We start from the raw sequence: 20,996 nt of genomic DNA on the forward strand, positions 1-20,996 counted from the left end.
GTGAGGGCATGGGGGCGGTAGAGTGGTAGAGTGAGGGCATGAGGACGGTAGAGTGAGGGCGGTAGAGTGAGGGCATGAGGGCGGTAGAGTGAGGGCATGAGGGCGGTAGAGTGAGGGCATGAGGGCGGTAGAGTGAGGGCATGAGGGCGGTAGAGTGAGGGCATGAGGGCGGTAGAGTGAGGGCATGAGGGCGGTAGAGTGAGGGCATGAGGGCGGTAGAGTGAGGGCATGAGGCGAGAGGGCGGTAGAGTGAGGGCATGAGGGCGGTAGAGTGAGGGCATGAGGGCGGTAGAGTGAGGGCATGAGGGCGGTAGAGTGAGGGCATGAGGGCGGTAGAGTGAGGGCATGAGGGCGGTAGAGTGAGGGCATGAGGGCGGTAGAGTGAGGGCATGAAGGCGTGAGGGCGGTAGAGTGAGGGCGTGAGGGCGGTAGAGTGAGGGCATGAGGGCGGTAGAGTGAGGGCATGAGGGCGGTAGAGTGAGGGCATGAGGGCGGTAGAGTGAGGGCATGAGGGCGGTAGAGTGAGGGCGGTAGAGTGAGGGCATGAGGGCGGTAGAGTGAGGGCGGTAGAGTGAGGGCATGAGGGCGGGAGAGTGAGGGCGGGAGAGTGAGGGTGGGAGAGTGAGGGCGGGAGAGTGAGGGCATGAAGGCGTGAGGGCGGTAGAGTGAGGGCGTGAGGGCGGTAGAGTGAGGGCATGAGGGCGGTAGAGTGAGGGCGGTAGAGTGAGGGCATGAGGGCGGGAGAGTGAGGGCGGGAGAGTGAGGGCGGGAGAGTGAGGGCGGGAGAGTGAGGGCGGGAGAGTGAGGGCGGGAGAGTGAGGGCGGGAGAGTGAGGGCATGAGGGCGGGAGAGTGAGGGCGGGAGAGTGAGGGCGGTAGAGTGAGGGCAGTAAAGTGGTAGAGTGAGGGCGGTAGAGTGAGGGCATGGGGAGAGTGAGGGCATGGGGCGGGAGAGTGAGGGCGGGAGAGTGAGGGCGGGAGAGTGAGGGCGGGAGAGTGAGGGCGGGAGAGTGAGGGCGGTAAAGTGAGGGCATGAGGGCGGTAGAGTGGTAGAGTGAGGGCATGAGGACGGTAGAGTGAGGGCGGTAGAGTGAGGGCATGAGGGCGGTAGAGTGAGGGCATGAGGGCGGTAGAGTGAGGGCATGAGGGCGGTAGAGTGAGGGCATGAGGGCGGTAGAGTGAGGGCATGAGGGCGGTAGAGTGAGGGCATGAGGGCGGTAGAGTGAGGGCATGAAGGCGTGAGGGCGGTAGAGTGAGGGCGTGAGGGCGGTAGAGTGAGGGCATGAAGGCGTGAGGGCGGTAGAGTGAGGGCGTGAGGGCGGTAGAGTGAGGGCATGAGGGCGGGAGAGTGAGGGCGGGAGAGTGAGGGCGGGAGAGTGAGGGCGGGAGAGTGAGGGCGGGAGAGTGAGGGCGGGAGAGTGAGGGCGGGAGAGTGAGGGCATGAGGGCGGGAGAGTGAGGGCGGGAGAGTGAGGGCGGGAGAGTGAGGGCGGGAGAGTGAGAGAGTGAGGGCGGGAGAGTGAGGGCGGGAGAGTGAGGGCGGGAGAGTGAGGGCATGAGGGCGGGAGAGTGAGGGCGGGAGAGTGAGGGCGGGAGAGTGAGGGCGGGAGAGTGAGGGCGGGAGAGTGAGGGCGGGAGAGTGAGGGCGGGAGAGTGAGGGCGGGAGAGTGAGGGCGGGAGAGTGAGGGCGGGAGAGTGAGGGCGGGAGAGTGAGGGCGGGAGAGTGAGGGCGGGAGAGTGAGGGCGGGAGAGTGAGGGCGGGAGAGTGAGGGCGGGAGAGTGAGGGCGGGAGAGTGAGGGCGGGAGAGTGAGGGCGGGAGAGTGAGGGCGGGAGAGTGAGGGCGGGAGAGTGAGGGCGGGAGAGTGAGGGCGGGAGAGTGAGGGCGGGAGAGTGAGGGCAGTAGAGTGAGGGCAGTAGAGTGAGGGCAGTAGAGTGAGGGCAGTAGAGTGAGGGCAGTAGAGTGAGGGCAGTAGAGTGAGGGCAGTAGAGTGAGGGCAGTAGAGTGAGGGCAGTAGAGTGAGGGCAGTAGAGTGAGGGCAGTAGAGTGAGGGCAGTAGAGTGAGGGCAGTAGAGTGAGGGCAGTAGAGTGAGGGCAGTAGAGTGAGGGCAGTAGAGTGAGGGCAGTAGAGTGAGGAGGGTATATTGAGGGCATGAGGGCGGTAGAGTGAGGGCATGAAGGCGTGAGGGCGGTAGAGTGAGGGCGTGAGGGCGGTAGAGTGAGGGCATGAGGGCGGTAGAGTGAGGGCATGAGGGCGGTAGAGTGAGGGCGGTAGAGTGAGGGCATGAGGGCGGTAGAGTGAGGGCGGTAGAGTGAGGGCATGAGGGCGGGAGAGTGAGGGCGGGAGAGTGAGGGCGGGAGAGTGAGGGCGGGAGAGTGAGGGCGGGAGAGTGAGGGCGGGAGAGTGAGGGTGGGAGAGTGAGGGCGGGAGAGTGAGGGCATGAGGGTGGTAGAGTGAGGGCGGTAGAGTGAGGGCAGTAAAGTGGGAGAGTGAGGGCGGGAGAGTGAGGGCGGGAGAGTGAGGGCGGGAGAGTGAGGGCGGGAGAGTGAGGGCGGGAGAGTGAGGGCGGGAGAGTGAGGGCGGGAGAGTGAGGGCGGGAGAGTGAGGGCGGGAGAGTGAGGGCGGGAGAGTGAGGGCGGGAGAGTGAGGGCGGGAGAGTGAGGGCGGGAGAGTGAGGGCGGGAGAGTGAGGGCGGGAGAGTGAGGGCGGGAGAGTGAGGGCAGTAGAGTGAGGGCAGTAGAGTGAGGGCAGTAGAGTGAGGGCAGTAGAGTGAGGGCAGTAGAGTGAGGGCAGTAGAGTGAGGGCAGTAGAGTGAGGGCAGTAGAGTGAGGGCAGTAGAGTGAGGGCAGTAGAGTGGTATATTGAGGGCATGAGGGCGGTAGAGTGGTAGAGTGAGGGCAGTAGAGTGAGGGCAGTAGAGTGAGGGCAGTAGAGTGAGGGCAGTAGAGTGAGGGCAGTAGAGTGGTATATTGAGGGCGGTAGAGTGGTAGAGTGAGGGCGGTAGAGTGGTAGAGTGAGGGCGGTAGGGCGGTAGAGTGAGGGCGGTAGAGTGAGGGCATGAGGGCGGTAGAGTGAGGGCATGAGGGCGGGAGAGTGAGGGCGGTAGAGTGAGGGCATGAGGGCGGGAGAGTGAGGGCGGGAGAGTGAGGGCATTAGGGCGGTAGAGTGAGGGCGGGAAAGTGAGGGCGGGAGAGTGAGGGCGGGGAGAGTGAGGGCGGGAGAGTGAGGGCGGGAGAGTGAGGGCAGTAAAGTGGTAGAGTGAGGGCGGTAGAGTGAGGGCATGGGGGCGGTAGAGTGGTAGAGTGAGGGCGGTAGAGTGAAGGTGGTAGAGTGAGGGCAGTAGAGTGAAGGTGGTAGAGTGAAGGTGGTAGAGTGAGGGCGGTAGAGTGAGGGCGGTAGAGTGGTAGAGTGAGGGTGGTAGAGGGAGGGCGGTAGAGTGAGGTTGGCACGAGTTCAAAGATAATACAACTGGACAGATGTTTAAAGAAATGTTGCCACAGGAGATGCCCAACCCTTAAGGCCCCCATGCGTGGCACTTCCATCAATCCCCCACTGATACCAGGACCAGCAGGCCACTTGTCAACTACTCCCTTCTCCAGGGAGTGATGATCAGGAATCTCTCCTACAGTATCAGCACTCCAGCCATGTGCAGGAGTGGAGAAGAAGCCCAGAAAAGGGGTCAGGACAGTAGCAGGAGCCAGGATAACAGTTGAATATTAGCATAAACAAAATGAATCAACGCTACATACATGTTTGTGTGTGCCCTCATAGGTGTCCATGAGTGAATGGGAGTGGGTATGTCAGTGTGCCCACTCAGATCAAATGCTTTCCCTTGGATAGTAATTCTTAGCAAACTTGTGGCATCCATGGCATGATGTCCTCTACCTACTCCCACTGTAATGATGGCCCTGGCACAGAGATGGCAATTCTTTGCAACCTGTGGGCATCCATGAAATGATGCCTACCCCATGTACAATGTTGTCTGTAGCAGAATAGTGGCATGTCTTTTCAACTTGAGCTAGAATGGTGGTAATTATTGATGTACTGTGGGCATTAATTTTTTCAATGCTAGCTCTGGCAATCCTCGGCATCTTATGCACATCCACGCCAACCCATGGATTACGTGTGGCATAATGCCAGTCCTGACAAAGCTGCTCACTCCTAACATATTGTGAGCATCCATGGGATAATGGTGGTCCTCTAGATATAGTGGCAACTCATGTCACAGTGTGGGCTTCCACTTCATAATGAGGACCTTGTCATAATAACAGACCTGGAATTATTGTGGGAATCTTACCATACTGTAGGCATCTACTGCAAAATGATGTTAATTCTGGCTATAGCAGGCGTGCCATGGATGCCCACAGTATAATGTTGCCCCCTGAACAATGGCTGGTAATCCATCGCCCATTCTGAAATAATCCTTTCCTCTGCTTCAAGGTGGTAACCCCTGGCATAATGTTGCAGTCAATAGGTTTGAGGTAGCGTGGCACTTGTGTAAATAATTTTGAATACACTTAATAGTAAGCATACTCTGAGAAGCCAGAAACATGCAAATGAACACAGGTAACATGCACACTATTGTACATGCTCAGCCAACTCTCTTTCAAAATGCCAGGACAGATATTGCTTTGTTAATGCGTGTTATGGAGAGAGGGACAGGTAAAACTAAACCTAATGTGCGTGCAAGTGCTTGTTGCCGAGAGTTGTGCTGGCATGAGTTATGATGGAGTCAAACTGCTAGAAATATATCTATATTAAGTAAACCACCAACTAATCAGCCTTTCTATACAGTGCAGACTTTACAAACAAGCATTGGCCGTGCGACCAGGCCGCAAAGGAATAATTAAAAAAAACAAGCATGGGATGAATAAAAACGCGGTAGTGAGGATTGGAGGGGAGTGCGACAAAACTCTGCAACTTGTTCCGCGTCGGTGAGGTATATGGGCACTGAAACGGCAACTGGCTCAGCCCTACTGGGGAATTGGTGCTGGGCGGTGGTATCACTCTGGAGAGACTGCGTGGTGACTGCGTTGGTCAGTTTCAGAATCAGGAGGGGCTGAGTCAGCACAGTCTGCGAGGGATCAACGTGTCTAGAGGGAAAGCATAGCGGATGTATCATTACAACTAGCAAGTCGAGTGTTTTCAAGCTGAGTGGCCCTAGAGAGATGGCGCAACAGCATTTGAGGAGCAAGGCTACTATAAACAAGCACGGTAGGCTTTCACTTTTGTCCAGAAAAAAAAAACGAGGAAGGTGCAGAGAACGCCGATCAAAACACGGCTTCCCCACGAAATGGATGCATAAAAAAACAAGCTCTCAGCATTTCCGGGGCGGGGGAGCGCATTCCTTTGAAGTCTGATTCCGAGGCTCAGACAAATGGTGGTGTGCGTTGTGCACACGCCTCTCTCACATGAACTGTACCTAACCCGCAGCAGTTTGGGTAGACTTTTGAAAGCCTGTTGGAAAGTGGGTTATTGATAGTGGCCTTATTGCCAGACCTACATTTGCCCCTAACACATGATAGGACCCAGCATAGGTCTTAGAAAGTTATTCCTCTGCTCAACACTTGGTAACGTGGCTGCGTGCAGACAGGCTTAACTTCAAAGACAGGTATGTAAAGCATTTAAAAACACCATTTCAGTAAATAATTAATTAAGACAGCACAAAATAGAAATCCAACACCAATTTATAAAAATAGGTAATATTTTTTATCTTTTAAATGACACCAAAATGAAAAAAATCCACTGTAGGGAACCAGATATATGAGTTTTTAAAGATATGTCACTTTCTAGTGCTTAGAAACCAACAGGGCCCCTTTAAGTCATTTCGTTTTCTCTGTCAGGGGCACACCTTTATAAATTGTTCTGAAGAATTTTCTCACCACTGTAGTGGGTCGCCTCCTTCAGCAAGCGGGGTCCAGTTAGAACACCTTCCTGGCGTTCTGCTTGCGGGTCCCAAAGTATCCAACACACAATCCAAGGTTCTGGAATCTCCAAGAGGGTCCTTGAAAGTGTGAAACTTCAATTCCGCAATCCACTTGAACAAAACCCTTCCAAATCCACTGGTGCTCCAGGCTTTGAATTCTTTGTGGGGCTGTCCAGGTGAGCTCTGTTAACTTGTAGCTTGCCGGGAGTTCAACTCTTAAGTCCTTTGGCAGCAAGGTAATCCACAGGGCTGCAGTTTTACTTGGTGCAGTCTTCAGAGGTCAGGCCTTAGAGTTCCTTGCACAGAAAAATCTTTTTCAGCAGGGCACTTCTTGCTTCAGTAAGTTTGAAGCAGCAGATCTGGAGGGCTCTGCCCCTCTCAGATACTTATTCAAAATTCTCTGGGTCAAGCACCAGGTCACTGCTGACCAATGAGAGCAGGGCAACTCCTCATAGTTATGACCACATCCTTTAGAGTGTGGCATTAGTTTGTCCCAGAAGGTGTCATTCTTCCAAATCCATAATGGCTGATTTTCCAGCAAGGAGGTAAGAGCTGGCTAAACACACCCCCTTGGATGGCTTATTTCCATGGACTCTCCCCCTACCATCTGCACACCCCTTCCTTAAGCCTAGCCCTGACTCTGGGTCAAGACTGTCAGAGTGGACTGAAACCCAGATCTCCTCTGCCTTTGAAGAGCATAGTTTATGACGCCACCACCTGGCCTGGCATTCCTATAGACCAGCACACTACCCTCCCAGCAGCCTGGCTGATCCACTTAACTATGACCAATCAGGGCAGACCACTGAAAGCCTGAATTTGGACTAACCAACAAGAAAGTCTCATAACTTCTTGTATGTACACTTTAGGAGAAATTCAACAATATAATATTGTTGATTTACTACTACCATTCTGGGAAGTCATTGAATGGTCCGGCTACTCCTCTCCGATCAATATTTATTTTATCAATAACTTCCTACCATGTTAACCTACGGGCCATGGGGTTTGCAATGGGGAAAATGACTTGGGCCACTTTTCAAGAACCAGGGCTTATAAAACCATATTTAATAAGTATTTCCCTAATTTCTACAGGACCCCCACCCCTTGTGCAAGTAGGGGAGCCTTCAGGGGTACTGAATCTGCAGAAATCATGCATATTACCCGTACCCAATTCTTCTAGCATCAAAGTCGAATCTGAGCAGCTCTAACACAATATGGGGAGTGAAATGTAAAATTTCTCTTTACCCAGGCATATAAAAACTCATTTTATAAGGACATACCTTATAGATAACTGACCCCCGCACCCCTGGGATACCTAGGGGTGACCCTGGGAGTCCCTAATATGAAAAAACATGGTAGATTTTTCCTTTTCAAGGCCCCCTACCCCCAAAGTCGAGTTTGGGCACAATTTAAGGTTTGAAAGCGGTCCTGGCCACCAGTGCCGCTTTTAAACTGACCTCAGGCTTCAGCCCTGCACACATGCTAGTGCAGAAAATCTGCTGGCCTCTAAACTGCCATGCCCCAGGATACTGCAGACTTCTAGGTAGTTTCAATCCCCTGCCCTATTACATACTAGGGGCGTATGGGGTAGGTCATGCCAATTACTGGGGTACCCCACCATACCGTAGTGTACCCTAGTGTATGTTGGTGTCTTAACTGCATTCTAATGTGTTCCTTTTAGCTTGGCACTGGCCCTGGGCCTGGTTAAAGAGCCCAGGGTCAGTCAGTCAGTTACCACCAGTTCCAGTCAGCAAAAAGCTGGGGGATGCCCAGGGCACAGGATGACTTTGCAACAGCCTCACTATAATCTCGACAAACAAGCATTGCTAAAGCAATGCTCTGCAGTCGAGACCTAAAAAGCACAACACGTTGAGTCAAGCATACCCAAGTCAAAGACTAACTAGAAACCTATCAGGTGATGAAAGCTGTATTCATGTTTTAAAACGACACAAATGTGAATTTCTTCTCCAGAAAGTGTTAAAAAAAGCAAACCACATGCATAGTTCATTTTCTTGTTGCTTACCATAATCAGTCTCGATATAAAATTCCAGTTGACCTGGTTTTATCCAATTTTAATCACCCATGTACCATGGAGAGAATCAGAAGAGATTAAAACATGAACAGAAACGTTATACTTGAAGCGGGAGAGAACCTGAATTGTTGGTAAGCAACTCTCCGTAACTGGTTTGCTCCGAGGGACATTCTAGACAACAACGTCTTTTTTCTCATTGTCTGGTGGTAATCAGACTCCACACGAGGAAAGTCTAAATTTCGTGTAGATAACCACTCTACAGTCTATGCTGTATAACACACTCGCTCCGCCTCAGGGGAACACCTGTTCTTCCAGCAACCCAACATTTTCTACTAAGTGGTGACATAGATTTAGCTGTTCAGGGAGCGAGTGCGTTTGCACTGACCTGAAACAGTCAAAGGAGATGGTGAGTGTTCACATGACTGTCATAGGTAATCCCCTATCTCCCTCTGGTCGAACAGACTAGAGAGGCGGTGGACATTTGTCCACCATTTTCCGGTTTCCTTTCGGCTCTGGTGACAGAGGATGTTGTGTATAATCCCTCTGCTCACATACAGATTTAAAATACAGTTTTAGACTATTTGATGTAAAGTAGTAGAAAACGAAACTGTCACCCCCACCCCCAAAGTGATCTTATGTTTTAGCACTGATTTTTTTTTCTCCAAAACTGTATTTTTGGGACTAATTTCCTATGGATGATATATATATATAGTATTTTTTTATTTCAAATAAGTAGATAGGCCATGGGTCGCTCACCAGAGGAAAAATTAAACAGGACACCACACTTACCCGTTCCAATCGTTTCGTGCAGGTCATAATACTTGAGAAGTTCATCATAGTCATCCACGGCCATGTTAGTTACCACAGAGGGATTGTCCGTGATGGAATGCCTGTGTATGAAATGAAGCAAGTAGTTTTGTAGGAGTTAAGAAAGTAGAATTTTACTACACATGGCACTTTTACACCGTGATTGGCTGTAGAAAGCAGCCAGCAATTTCCTGCTACTTGAGCATGCATTGTGAAGTGGCTCATTTGGGAAAGAAGTCCTTCCATTTACTGTAATGACTAATATCAATGGAATCTTGTTACAAATTCAGTGCTGACCAAGCAAGACGTAACCAAGCAACTTAAATGTAGGACAAATAATACATTTCTAAAAGCCTGAGTTGCCTTACCCCTCAAAAATAGCTATCATTAACAGAGCGCAGCCTTAACATCTACTATACAAACTTAGCAAGTAGTGATTTGACTGCAAGAAGCTAGGAGGACACAGCTAAGTAGATTTGCCCAATAGGTTGGCAAATAAGGTAGAGCTTATAAAATGTGCAGCACAGCACACAATGGAGCATCATTTCCTCAGGAAATTGCCCAAAACACCTGAAGAGTTACAATATTTAGCATCTGATCATTCTATGGATAACACGACAAAATAAACCTCCTGAACACAGTAATTCATAACATAGTATTAAAATACAGAATTGACAGTTCACCCGGACTTTAGACAACAATTCTTTTTAGTTAAGACTACCTTGCTCAGGTATTAATCTTTATCGCAAGTTGTCAAATAACCCTAGATGTGGTCTAGGTGAACAGAAGCCTATAGACTTCTTTTATTGTATTAGTCAGCAGCTAACAAGGAGATTGCGAAGCGTCGCTCTGAAGATTAAGAGGACACGTTTGGCATCAAGACTTTAGGACACAAATCTGTAATGCCACGCAATTACTATGCCCCCAACGGGCTCTAGTCTGGGGGTAAACCTTTCAGGAGTTACCTTTCCATCTTCCCTACTGTCATAATCACTAGACTATGACAGATTCTTCAACAAGTTATCAGTGTGCTACATTGCTAAGCGGCGTTTCCAAGGGGGGCTAACAGTCTGTGGTTCTTAACCTGTGGACCACTGACACCCCCCCCCCCCACCCCAATCAGCGTGCAATGACTGCCTAGAAAATTAATTATTAACAGGTTAATAAAGTATATCTAAATAAAGAAGGACAACGTACAATTTGAAAATCTTAAAACATTCTGCAACTGTGGAGTAATTTTAAATTGGAGGCCCAAAAAAGCGTTGGTATCCTCAGATAGATTTTTGGGAGCTCTACTAGTACATCAAACAAAATACAGTGAGGACAATGTGTGTCCTAAACTGAATTTAGAAGAGCTCCACCTATCCCATTAAAATGGCTATATTATATATGTTAAATTAAAACATTTGATCTTTTTTGTATTTGTTTGATGAATGCTTCAGTTGAGTTTCAAATCAACGAAATTGTTTTTAGCTCAAACTGGTGCAACGTGGCATGTTACAATTAAAAGTTAGCTGGCCCCTTGTCTGCTATTGATTGCTAGATTCAGTCACGTAAAAAAAGTGCACATTTTCCAAATAGCTGAATCATAGCCAAGTGACAAGCTGGTTCGTGGCCTAGTCAAATGACGGCATTCCACTGCTTTGTTGTACTTGAGGGTTTACCCAATTGCAGGACAAGGGCACACTTTATAAGAAAGCCAAGTCTCAGTCTAATGAATGATACTTTACTGACTTGATTGACAAACGTGTGATCGAGGACTTTTTAATTACCTGAGTAAAATGTAATTGGGTCATATTATCGAAACCGGAAGGGCTGAAAGACTAGCAGTGTGCCATTTTGCTAATCATTTTCTTATTCGGCTGACTCAGTACGTTTTTCAATGCCAGAAGTTCATGTCAAAAGCAGACCCCCAACATCCACTTTTTTAGGGTGCCCCACTGGAGGTACACAATTTAAGTTATAGGAGAGGGGAAGTTAGTACCATTCCAGTGAATAAGGCTGTAACAGACATACCTGTGGTGGCAGCGGTTCTATAGTCTTGGGGCACATGCCTTTTTCCTCTGCTCCCAAAAGGATAGCGGTCTTCATGACCTCAGTGTGAATCCATGGACATTCAAGTCTTGCTCCTTTTAGGAAAGTAGGATCCTTCTGCATGGTTACCACCACTTTTTGCCTGGTGCTATGCTGTTTTTTGACTAGTCTAACTGGGATCCTGCTAATCAGGACCTCAGTCTATCTGCTTTCTCCCAAAACTGTTGCGTTAGTACCTATGTACGATCCCAGTTTGGATATTCGGATACCCTTATCAGTTCCTAGTATATGGTACAAATGTACCCAGGACATAGGCCTCCCAAGAACTGAAGCATGCATTATGCCCGCCATGAGAAACCATGCAAAATGGAACTACAGGCCGGCCGTTGCCGCCTGTTTAAGTTGTAGCATGCGCCACTTACTAAAGATATAGGTCAACTATATCTAAGGGTCACTGCACTTAAAACCTATACGTTACCCCTAAAGCAGGCCTTTACAATCCTGAAGGCAGGGTGCTTAGTTGTAAGTGAGATGGTGTCCCTGCATGGGCAGGTCACACCTGCAGCCTACGGAGTCCATTCTCCCGGGTTTTCAGTGAAGCAGCCATTTACTATATAGAGAGGCACCGCGTAATTAGGCGATGAGCATCTTTAAAACAGCTGCAACGAATCTTATGTTTGGCATCAAACATGTTGGAATCATACCCCCACAACGTAAACTGTATGAGAGGTAGGATTCCAAGCACTGGAAGAGCCCTCCGTTAGGTACTCAGTGTTTCCGGTGCCAACCTTCTAGCCCCAGACCGCACAAATGGGTGCTGCCGACTAAAGACTCATACCTGCCCTCCTGCTGCGGAGCCAAGCTTGAGCAGAGGAAGGTGGAACAATAGGCATCCTGTCACAGGGAGGTGTGACCACTTCCCAGACAGGATTTAGTGTATTGAGACAGGGTGCATGCGCTTGCCAGGGCCAGAAAGTCTGCATCAGGGGCATATTTGTTGTCCCTGTGCATAGTCCAGTTCAAGTCAGTCCTGAGAGCCGTTGGCTCCCGCTGTGGCGCAAAACTGGACAAAGGACATGGGAGTACCCTCCCTCCTGTCCAGACCCTCCCCTAGGTGTAGGTCCCTACATTTGTCATGGGAAAAGATTCAGCATTGCACTTCTTCTGTCTTGGGCACTCTGGACTTCTCCCTTCCAGTCTGCTGCATCGTCTGTGCCTGTGCGTAATACAGGAAACTTCCAAGGCCTGTGAAGCACCAAAGACACTTGAAGTATTCTCCCTTGGAGTGAAGAAGTCACTCCCCTGCATTTGCAAGAACCGCAACTAAGTCGACCGGTCTGCAGAGCCTGAGCTTCTCCGGACTCTGTGGGATCTGCAACACAGGTGGTGATTTTCCATAGCTGCCGAGGCCAACCTGCCCTCTCACCAAGTTTGAGGCCAGTATCCCTCGTGGGGGTTGTAATAACTGAACCCCTGTGCACTGCGTCCAACTTGCAGTTGCAAAGGCTTGTGGGCTTCTTTGCAAGATCTTTGGGATCCAAGTAGCCCCAACCTCGACCAAATCCAGTGACCAGAATCTTCAGCCACACCACATCGTGTGCATTGTGGCCTGCATCTTTTACTGAGCTGCTTGTCATCCTCTTGTGACTCCTGTGCCTCCGGCCTGTGGGTCCACTTGAGGGTCGCATGTATTACTTTTGGGCTCCCCCGATTGCTCGGGCCTGCCCTGACTCCAATGTTTTTGGCGAGTACCCTGGAACTTGCTGGGCCCCACTTTACTCCTTCTCAACTTCCTGTGTGGGTTGCATTTGCCACGGGTCATTGGTGCTCCCGCTGGACACCGACCCCTCAGCACTAAACATCCTTCGTCGGACAGCTAGTACCCGGGTCCTGGTCTTCCTCAGCATCACCTGGTCTTCACAGCTGCATAGTCAAGGTCATTGTCACCTTCCCTGAAGCACCCAAAGTTGGAGGGCATTCGTCTTTCAAGTCTCCTGGTCACTCCTGGTGGACACAGGCTCTGTCCCCTCTGTTTTCAGGTCCTCCTCTTCAAGAATCCACATTTAAAGTCTTTCATTGGGTTCAATAGCGGTTTCCGACACCACTTCACTTGCATGCATGCATGCACATGGCTTCACTGGTGTGGGTAATGTGGGTACTAGGGTATCCTTGGGTGGGGTGGCGCTCCAACCTTCTGTCTTCCAAGGGGTTCCCCCAGGGTCCACTGGGAAGGGTCCTTAATCTTTAAAAATCAAACATCAACTTGCACGGAGCACGCGGTCGTGTTTACACACTGCACTCTCTCCCTGGGGTCCCCATCTACTTACCTTGGGTGGTTCTCCAGCAATTCTACGTCCTCTCGACATCGTCCTGAATCGAGTTGTGGTTCTTATACCACTTTCTTAATGTATGGTTTGCTCCCCCCGGCCCTCTGCATTTCGCTCAATTTACTGCATTTCTTGCTAAAGTATTGTGTTTATCTCCGTGTAGGAGATACTTGAACGCACTAGGGAGTATTCTATAATAATTACATATTTTTATAAATACTCATGGGCTCATTAGGATGGCGGGCGGATCGCCCCCGCCAGGCTGGCGGTAGCCACCGCCGGCCTGGCGGTAGCCACCGCCGGCCTGGCGGGGGCGATCCGCCCGCCATCCTTGCTGCAAAGACCCCCCCGTCATATTAACATAGCCCCGGTCGCAAGGCGATATGCAATAAAACCCATTTGTCTTCTGAAACTGTATATTCTAATCGGGAGTAACCTTGATTTCGTTATTAATCAGTTGCCAAAAGTGACTGAAAACTGCGATGGAGGGGGGCGTGGCCGAGCCGAGCAGCAAGATGGTCGCATAATCCGTCGGCTCTGCCGGCCGGCCGAGCACAATATCCGTTCAAAATCCAGCATAAAATTGGCACGAAGTGGGTCCACAAAGCCAGAACGCCAAATCGGAGGAAATAAGGAACAAAATCATGCCTGATTTTTCTGTGTATGGGCAGCAGAACAGAGGTGGTGATACCGGAGAGAGGGCGGCCCGATCTACACAGAACATGGCGGTGGCGACCAGTGCTCTTTTGTGAGGCAGAAGACCGCTGATGGAGGTGAGAGCCCCGCTGCATCAGTGAACCCGCTACTTCTGTGCATCGTTAGAAATGGCGGCGCGAGCAGTTTAATAGCGACGCTGCAACAATCAACCTGTGAGGACCGCCGATAATTTTAGCTCTGAAGTGAGCCATGCTGAAGGCGCCTGGTGGCCCGAATGGGGTGACTGCCCGGGAGGAGTGTGCGCAACACCACGGCTTCTGGCATGGACGCAGGCCCTACGGAGAGACGACGGAAGAGGCAGACTGTGGGAGCCACCGCGCGGCCTTCAAGACGACATTCCCTGAGCAGCGAGAGGAGAGCGACTAAGAGCTGCGGTGGATCCCTGGAGCACTCTGCGGGCTACTGTTGGGCAGACGAGTACCCGGCTTGTGAGCGTTCAGAGGTGGGCAGCCTCGGATGCTCTGGAGGGCGCAGTGGCAATCAGAGGACTACGGAACTGGCAGTTAAGGGCCCGCAACATTCATAGTGAGCAGCGCAGAAATAGTAAACCCAGTGCACCCATGGGAGAGCTCGCACTGGCGACTTGGAGACATATTCTACACATAACGCACTGTCACTGATGATTGGGGAGTGCAGCTGGGTTTTTTTATCTCTGGGCATTTGCACTGTAGAATGCTTCACATGATTTGGAGTGCGGTTTGCTGATCCCGGGAGATAGTGAAGACCTGCGGTGGCCCAGAGGATACAACAATAGGCTTTAGACAGTAACCTTTGTGTAGGGCCAGGAGCCGTGTCTGAAGCGGTGGTTGGACACACTCAAGAACCCCCCTAGCGCACGATACCATCGGTGGGAGACAGATTGCCCTGGCCACCTGTGGTGTAAATTTGGGATATGTATAGCCAGGGTGCAGGTGCTTGGCTGTAGTCTACAGTAACTGTCCTGCCGGCTTGGGCGTCTTAGGGACTAGCCTGTTCCTGTTCGAAGGGGGTGTACAGCAATAAACGGAAGGTGCAGCACTCTGGGAACGCCAGGGCTCTTAGGAACCAAAGTACCACGGGGAAACCAGATAATAAACAACCCAAACTGAATTTTGATTAACGTAGCACGAGGCAAACTGATAGAGATATGGCGTCGCAGGTGGGACTAAGTGGGAGTTGCAACCAGATGAAGACATCAAAACAATGATGAAAGATGTTAAAGTTAGTTAGAAAGATATTGACTTGGAGCTGGCCTCCCTGGTGGCGCGAATGGACAAGGTATCGCACAAAGTGGATGAAAATGAGAACAGACTGGACACTCTGGAGATGAGAGTTTCGGACCACGATGACAATCAAACGGAAACGCGTGAACAGCTGCTGCGCATGGACAAGTACTTGAGGTGATAAAACTACAGAATGAGGATTTGGAAGCGAGGTCCAGATGCAACATACGCCGGACGGGTATACCCGAATCTACAAATATTCCGAATATGGAAAAATACGTGGAAGGCCTTCTGCGCGATCTCTTTGGTGCAGAACTATCACCCATGTTCCTCATGGAGCATGCCCTTCGCACACTTGGCCCGCGGCCACCACCGGGTGCCACTCCCAGGGCCATATTGCCCAGACTACTCAATTACAGACACAGTTTTACGACTAGTGAGGGAAAAGCGTGCGCTCCAATACCAAAATAACCCTATAGCGTTCGATCCAGACTTCATGCAGGTAGTCCAGGCAGTTCGCAGGGAATTCATTCCTGCTAAGATGTTTCAGCAAGTTGGTACGAAATATGCGATGTTATATCCTGCGAACCTACGAGTACCAACAAATGGAAAACTGATATTTTTCACTGCGGTTGGAGAGGCCGTGAAATTTGCTAAGCAGCATGCCAAGAAGATGAAAAATGCTGCACATGAACCAGAGACTTCCTCACAGGGCCAGCTAAGTGATATTGAGTAAAATGTGCAATGACTGCATGTTTGACTATGTAACCGAATTATATCGTATGGGACACCTGATCACCATACATACATTGTACATATGTAATCCCACCATCGCCTAACCAGATCACTGCTCAGCCACCCTGTTATTTCAATGACAGGGCAGTTCCCAGCGGGGGCACGGGCGCGCCGGCGAGGATTCCCCTAGGCTCTCGGTTGGGAGATCTTTTGGTTAACGGGTATTTGTTGGGGTGGATGACTTTGGAACTCAACCTGATTGGGGGGTTGGAGTGGGTGGGGGGGTGAGAGAATGTTTTTCATTGTTTGTTGTTCATTGCAATGTGCTTTTATCTGTGTATGTAGCATTACTAGAACTAGACGGGTCTCAGCGCGCCCGGCAGGCTTTGTATAGTCAGGGGAGGTAACACGTAGAGAATCACCAAGAGCTTCCTGCGGGAAAATACAGACTGCGGAGAGCAACATTTACCACCCCCAACTTCTATGTCCATATTGACGTGTCTTAAATGGAATGTGCGCGGTCTTAATGACCATAGGAAATGCGAATAGTGCATTCCCACCTGGCCAGACACTCAGCGGCGATGTGCCTACTTCAGGAGAAGCACTTGCAGGATGGGTCCTGCGCTAGGCTCAAAACAAACAAATGGAGTGAAGTGCTTGCTTCGTGCTATTCCACCTACTCGTGTGGTGTCGCTACGCTAATCAGAAGGGGCACTCCCTGGAAGACCTTAAAGGTAGTGAGGGACACTGAAGGGCGCTATGTTCTTGCCTTGGGACAGCCATTTAATAAAAGTCATCATTGTTAATGTATACGGGCCAAATGTAGATGGCCCTGCCTTCTACCAGCACGTGTGGCATTCTATACAAGCACTGGGGGACGCAGCACTGATTGGGGGGGGGGGGGGGGGGGACTTTAATACGGTCATGTCACTGGACGCTGATAGGGTGGGTACCTCACGCACACATCACCCTCAAGCGGCTGCAATCCTGAAACAACTGGTGGAGGATTGCGGCCTTGTAGACAGTTGGCGACACCTGCAACCTGATAAGCGAGAAGGCACCTGCATCACGCAGCAGCATAATGCCTGGTCGCGCCTAGATTTTTGGTTCACCTCACCTTATCTCCATTCCTGGGTAATCGATGTCTCCTACCACGCCCGTACACTATCTGACCACTCTCCAGTTACACTGTCCCTTACCATACCTCGCCCTTACAGGCAACCCTTTCTCATATCGGCTGCCCCCCAGCGCGCTACTAGACCAAGTTTTTAAAGAAGAAATGCGCACGCATATTGAGGAATATTTCGACAAACACGGGGTCGGTGGCTCCGGTTGGGACTCTATGGGAGGCCTTCAAGGTAGTAATCCGCGGGCACTGTATAGCGAATCAGAATAGAGTGCTCAGAGACATTAGGGGCTCACTTGATAGGCTGGAATCAGAGTTACAAACGCTCGAACTAGAATACTATGAGACACCGTGGGCTGAGACATTGGGAAATATCCGTAGTAAATTAACTGCTTTCCAGGAAGAGGCTGAGAGGGAGATTAAATTCCTTCATAAATAGGCGACCACGAGGAAATATGGAGAAGGGGACAATCCTGGGAAGACGTTAGCAAGTCTACTGAAGCCTCCTAGAGGGGCAGCATATATCACTGAACGCCTAGATTCGGATGCTGTTCTTGCACACTCACCCCCGGACATACTACACATCATGCGTGACTTCTATTCACAGCTATACACGACTCGGGAACTGCCCACAAACTCTGAACTGGGGGATTATTTTGAGTCAATAGGACTGGTGTGGTTCAATAATGTACACGGACATAATATATGGGCATCCCATTCACAGTTGAAGACGTACGGCAGGTTATAGGGGGCATGAAGGCTGATAGGGCGCCAGGTGCTGATGGCCTCACCGCGCAGTTTTATAAGGAATATTCGCAAGAAATTGCCCCTCGCCTCTTGGCGGTGTATCAGGAGGCATTGGAAAATGGTATCCTCCCTAAATCGATGAGAGGCTATTATCATTGCTTTCCTCAAGCCAGATAAAGACCTGCAGCGCTGCAACTCTTACCGTCCGCTCTCTTTAATTAACCTAGATGCCAAAATATTCGCTAAACTGATAGCGCCTAGACTTCAACTACTACTCCTGATGATAGTCCTGTCAGACAAATCGGGCTTCAAACCAGGTAGGTTACATCGCATAACATAAGAACTCTAGTTGGGCTCTTACACTACTTGGCGCCAACTTTACCTGCAGCTGCTGCTCTTCTAGACGCCTCAAAGGCATTTGATTCATTGGAGTGGGGATTTAGTTTTCCCCTACTTAAGAGAATCGGTCTGAGTCCACTTTTTATACAACACATACAACTCCTTTACACAGCCGAAGGCACGCCTAAGAAAAAATGGCCAAATATCGGAGCCATTCGACATAACTCGCGGTAGGGATGTCCTCGTTGCCGTTACTATTTGCCATTGCGACTGAGCCCCTAGCGGCACAACTACGGCAACACGACAGCAGCCAGAGGCATTGGTTTCACAACAAGAGCGCTTAGACTTCATGTACGCGGACGATATTACATTGTACATGGTGCACCCCAAAGATAATCTGGCCCCTATGACGAGAGAGATGGTCCAGTTTGGCAGACTATCTGACTTGCATATAAATTGGTCCAAGTCAGTGATCCTGCCACTCACGTCGGGTACACAGCGCTTTGATACCGAATATCCAATAGAATGGGCATTGGAGCCGGTTCGATATCTGGGAGTCTGGATAACTAGTGACTTACAAGACTTATTTTTTTTTTATTTTATTTTTTTTTGCAGAGTTTTATATAGCACAAACTGGACCCGGTATCGGGTATCAGAGCGCTTTACATAGCACCAGTTGTATTACATGAGGAAATATTCATTTTTGGCAGCCAAGGATAGCGTGGGAAATTCTGACTTTACCACAGGACCAGGGAGGACTGGCTGCCCCAGATTACACATTATATGCGTATAGTGCGCAGGCGCAATTTTTACACTTCTGGGGCCACCCGGCACCCTATCAGCCACAATTAGCTATAGAAATAGATTGTGCTGCCCCACTGGCAGTATCAACGGCAGTATACCAACCCTATAGCTGCCCACGCCGAGAAATAGACATGGTACAGGCCTGGGATGGAATTCGCAAACGGGCGCACCTAGACTTGCTATATGCCCCATCTATCCCGCTTTTCAAACAATCCATTTTTTCCCCCCCTTGACTGATAAGAAAGCTCAGACACACGCCATAACCCTTAAATTGGTGGTGGGAGGACATCTCTTCCCGAATAACCTGTACCTTACCCTCGAACAGATGTGCTTCCTGGCGGAGCCAATTGCACTGGACAGGCTGCTATACTACTAACTTGGAGCGTCCTGCAGGAGCAAATTCCCTGTGTTCCCTGTGCCCCCGCCGTCCCTCCCAGCCTAGAAAATCTGTTCGCATCAGAATCGGGACGAAAACTTGTTTCACGAATATACAGACATACGCAACGCACGTCGCCTATTATAATTCCCCCATCCCGTGCGGTCTGGGATCAGGACCTAGAGAAACCCCCTCACTGATGAGCAATGGCGACTGAGAAGTCCGTAGCTCGAGCGGCTCTCCCCTATCACCTCAGGCTCATCCACTTCAAATACTTACATCGCCTTTATCGTACCCCCATACAGCTGCATAGAATGGGTCTTAGAGTAGATGACTGTTGTTGGAAATGTGGCTCACCACTTGCCTCTTTCATTCATCAGGCCTGGAGTTGCAGGCCCATAGCAAATTTCTGGCGAGAAATTCACCAACATGTAAAATGCATAACCGGCTGGGACATCCCCGTCACCCCCCTGACGTCTTTGCTTCGTATACTCGACAGTACCGCCGAAATCACGTAAAATACCCGCAATGTTGCTCCTGATGGCCAAACGACAGATAGCACTACACTGGGGGACAGCAAGACCACCATTGTCTAGGGATTGGATCACACAGGTAGCTTATTTCAGTACACAGCTAGCCGAATACTGAAACCTCCAACCAGCCAAATCTAGACCCAAAGATAACTGGGAACCATTCACCACTTGGTTGAGTGCCAGGGGTAGTGAAAGGACTGTTTGCTATGTGCTCCTGTGAGGGTGCTTTTCTGATAGGTTATGGTACTTTTGGAGGATTGGCAGGTGGTGTTTAATACGTGTCTTGTGGGACTTATATCACATAAGTTTACATAATATCGACTATATAGGGTGGCCTCTGACTGCAAATGTGTGTTGGATGTGTTACGGACATATCATATTTGCCTATAATAAATCAAGCACTGCAATGTCTGTTCTTCCCTTTTTTATTGATGTTTTGTTATGAAAATGACAATAAGAAGCAATTTTTTGTTTTTAAACTGCGATGGGAAATGGCTATAGCAATGCATCTCACCACAGCTTTTGCAGTAAATGAAGTTAGGCTACAAAAATAGGCTTGAATGCCTTTTTTTTTTAATGACCCTATATTCAATCAATCAATCATAGCATTTGTATCGCGCGCTACTCACCCGGAAGGGTCTCAAGGCGCTTGGGGGAGGGGTCGCTACTGCTCGAACAGCCAGGTCTTGAGTTGTTTCCTGAAGGCGAGATGGTCCTGTGTCAGCCGGAGGTGGATGGGGAGGGAGTTCCATGTCTTGGCTGCCAGGTAGGAGAAGGATCTTCCTCTGGCGGTGGCTCTTCGGATGCGTGGTACGGCGGCGAGGGCGAGGCTTGTAGAGCGTAGCTGGCGGGTCTGTGTGTAGAAGGTCAGACGGTCGTTGAGGTACTTGGGGCCCAGGTCGTGGAGAGACTTGTGTGCGTGGGTAAGGAGCCTGAACGTGATCCTTTTGCTGACGGGGAGCCAGTGCAGGTCCCTCAGGTGGCGGAAGATGTGGCTGCATCGCGGGATGTCCAAGATGAGTCGGGCGGAGGTGTTCTGTATGCGCTGGAGTTTTTTCTGTAGTTTGGCTGTGGTTCCCGCGTAGAGGGTGTTCCCGTAGTCCAGACGGCTGGTGACGAGTGCCTGGGTGACCGTCTTCTTGAAGCACGATGAGGAGACAGCGTTGACTTGTCTGGTCATCGAGAGGGAAGAGTCCAGGATGAAGCCCAGGTTGCGTGCGTGGCCTGTTGGCTTGGGAGCGGTGCCCAGGGCGGGAGGCCACCAGGAGTCGTCCCAGGCAGAGGGCGATGGTCCAA

The 20,996-nt window shown here is 50.3% G+C and overlaps 1 protein-coding gene across 1 annotated transcript in view; it reads right to left on the bottom strand.

Annotated features, from left to right (window-relative positions):
* Positions 1-20,996, bottom strand: part of MELK (maternal embryonic leucine zipper kinase) — a 281,942-nt gene that overhangs the window by 238,968 nt on the left and 21,978 nt on the right. The window contains exon 2 of the mRNA XM_078676533.1: positions 8,743-8,843. Within this exon, the coding sequence (XP_078532659.1) occupies positions 8,743-8,806 (64 nt within the window). The 5' untranslated portion in view covers positions 8,807-8,843. The remainder of the gene's footprint in view (positions 1-8,742; positions 8,844-20,996) is intronic.

This window comes from Lissotriton helveticus, chromosome 2_1, assembly GCF_964261635.1.
Source record: "Lissotriton helveticus chromosome 2_1, aLisHel1.1, whole genome shotgun sequence".
Classification (NCBI taxonomy): domain Eukaryota; kingdom Metazoa; phylum Chordata; class Amphibia; order Caudata; family Salamandridae; genus Lissotriton; species Lissotriton helveticus.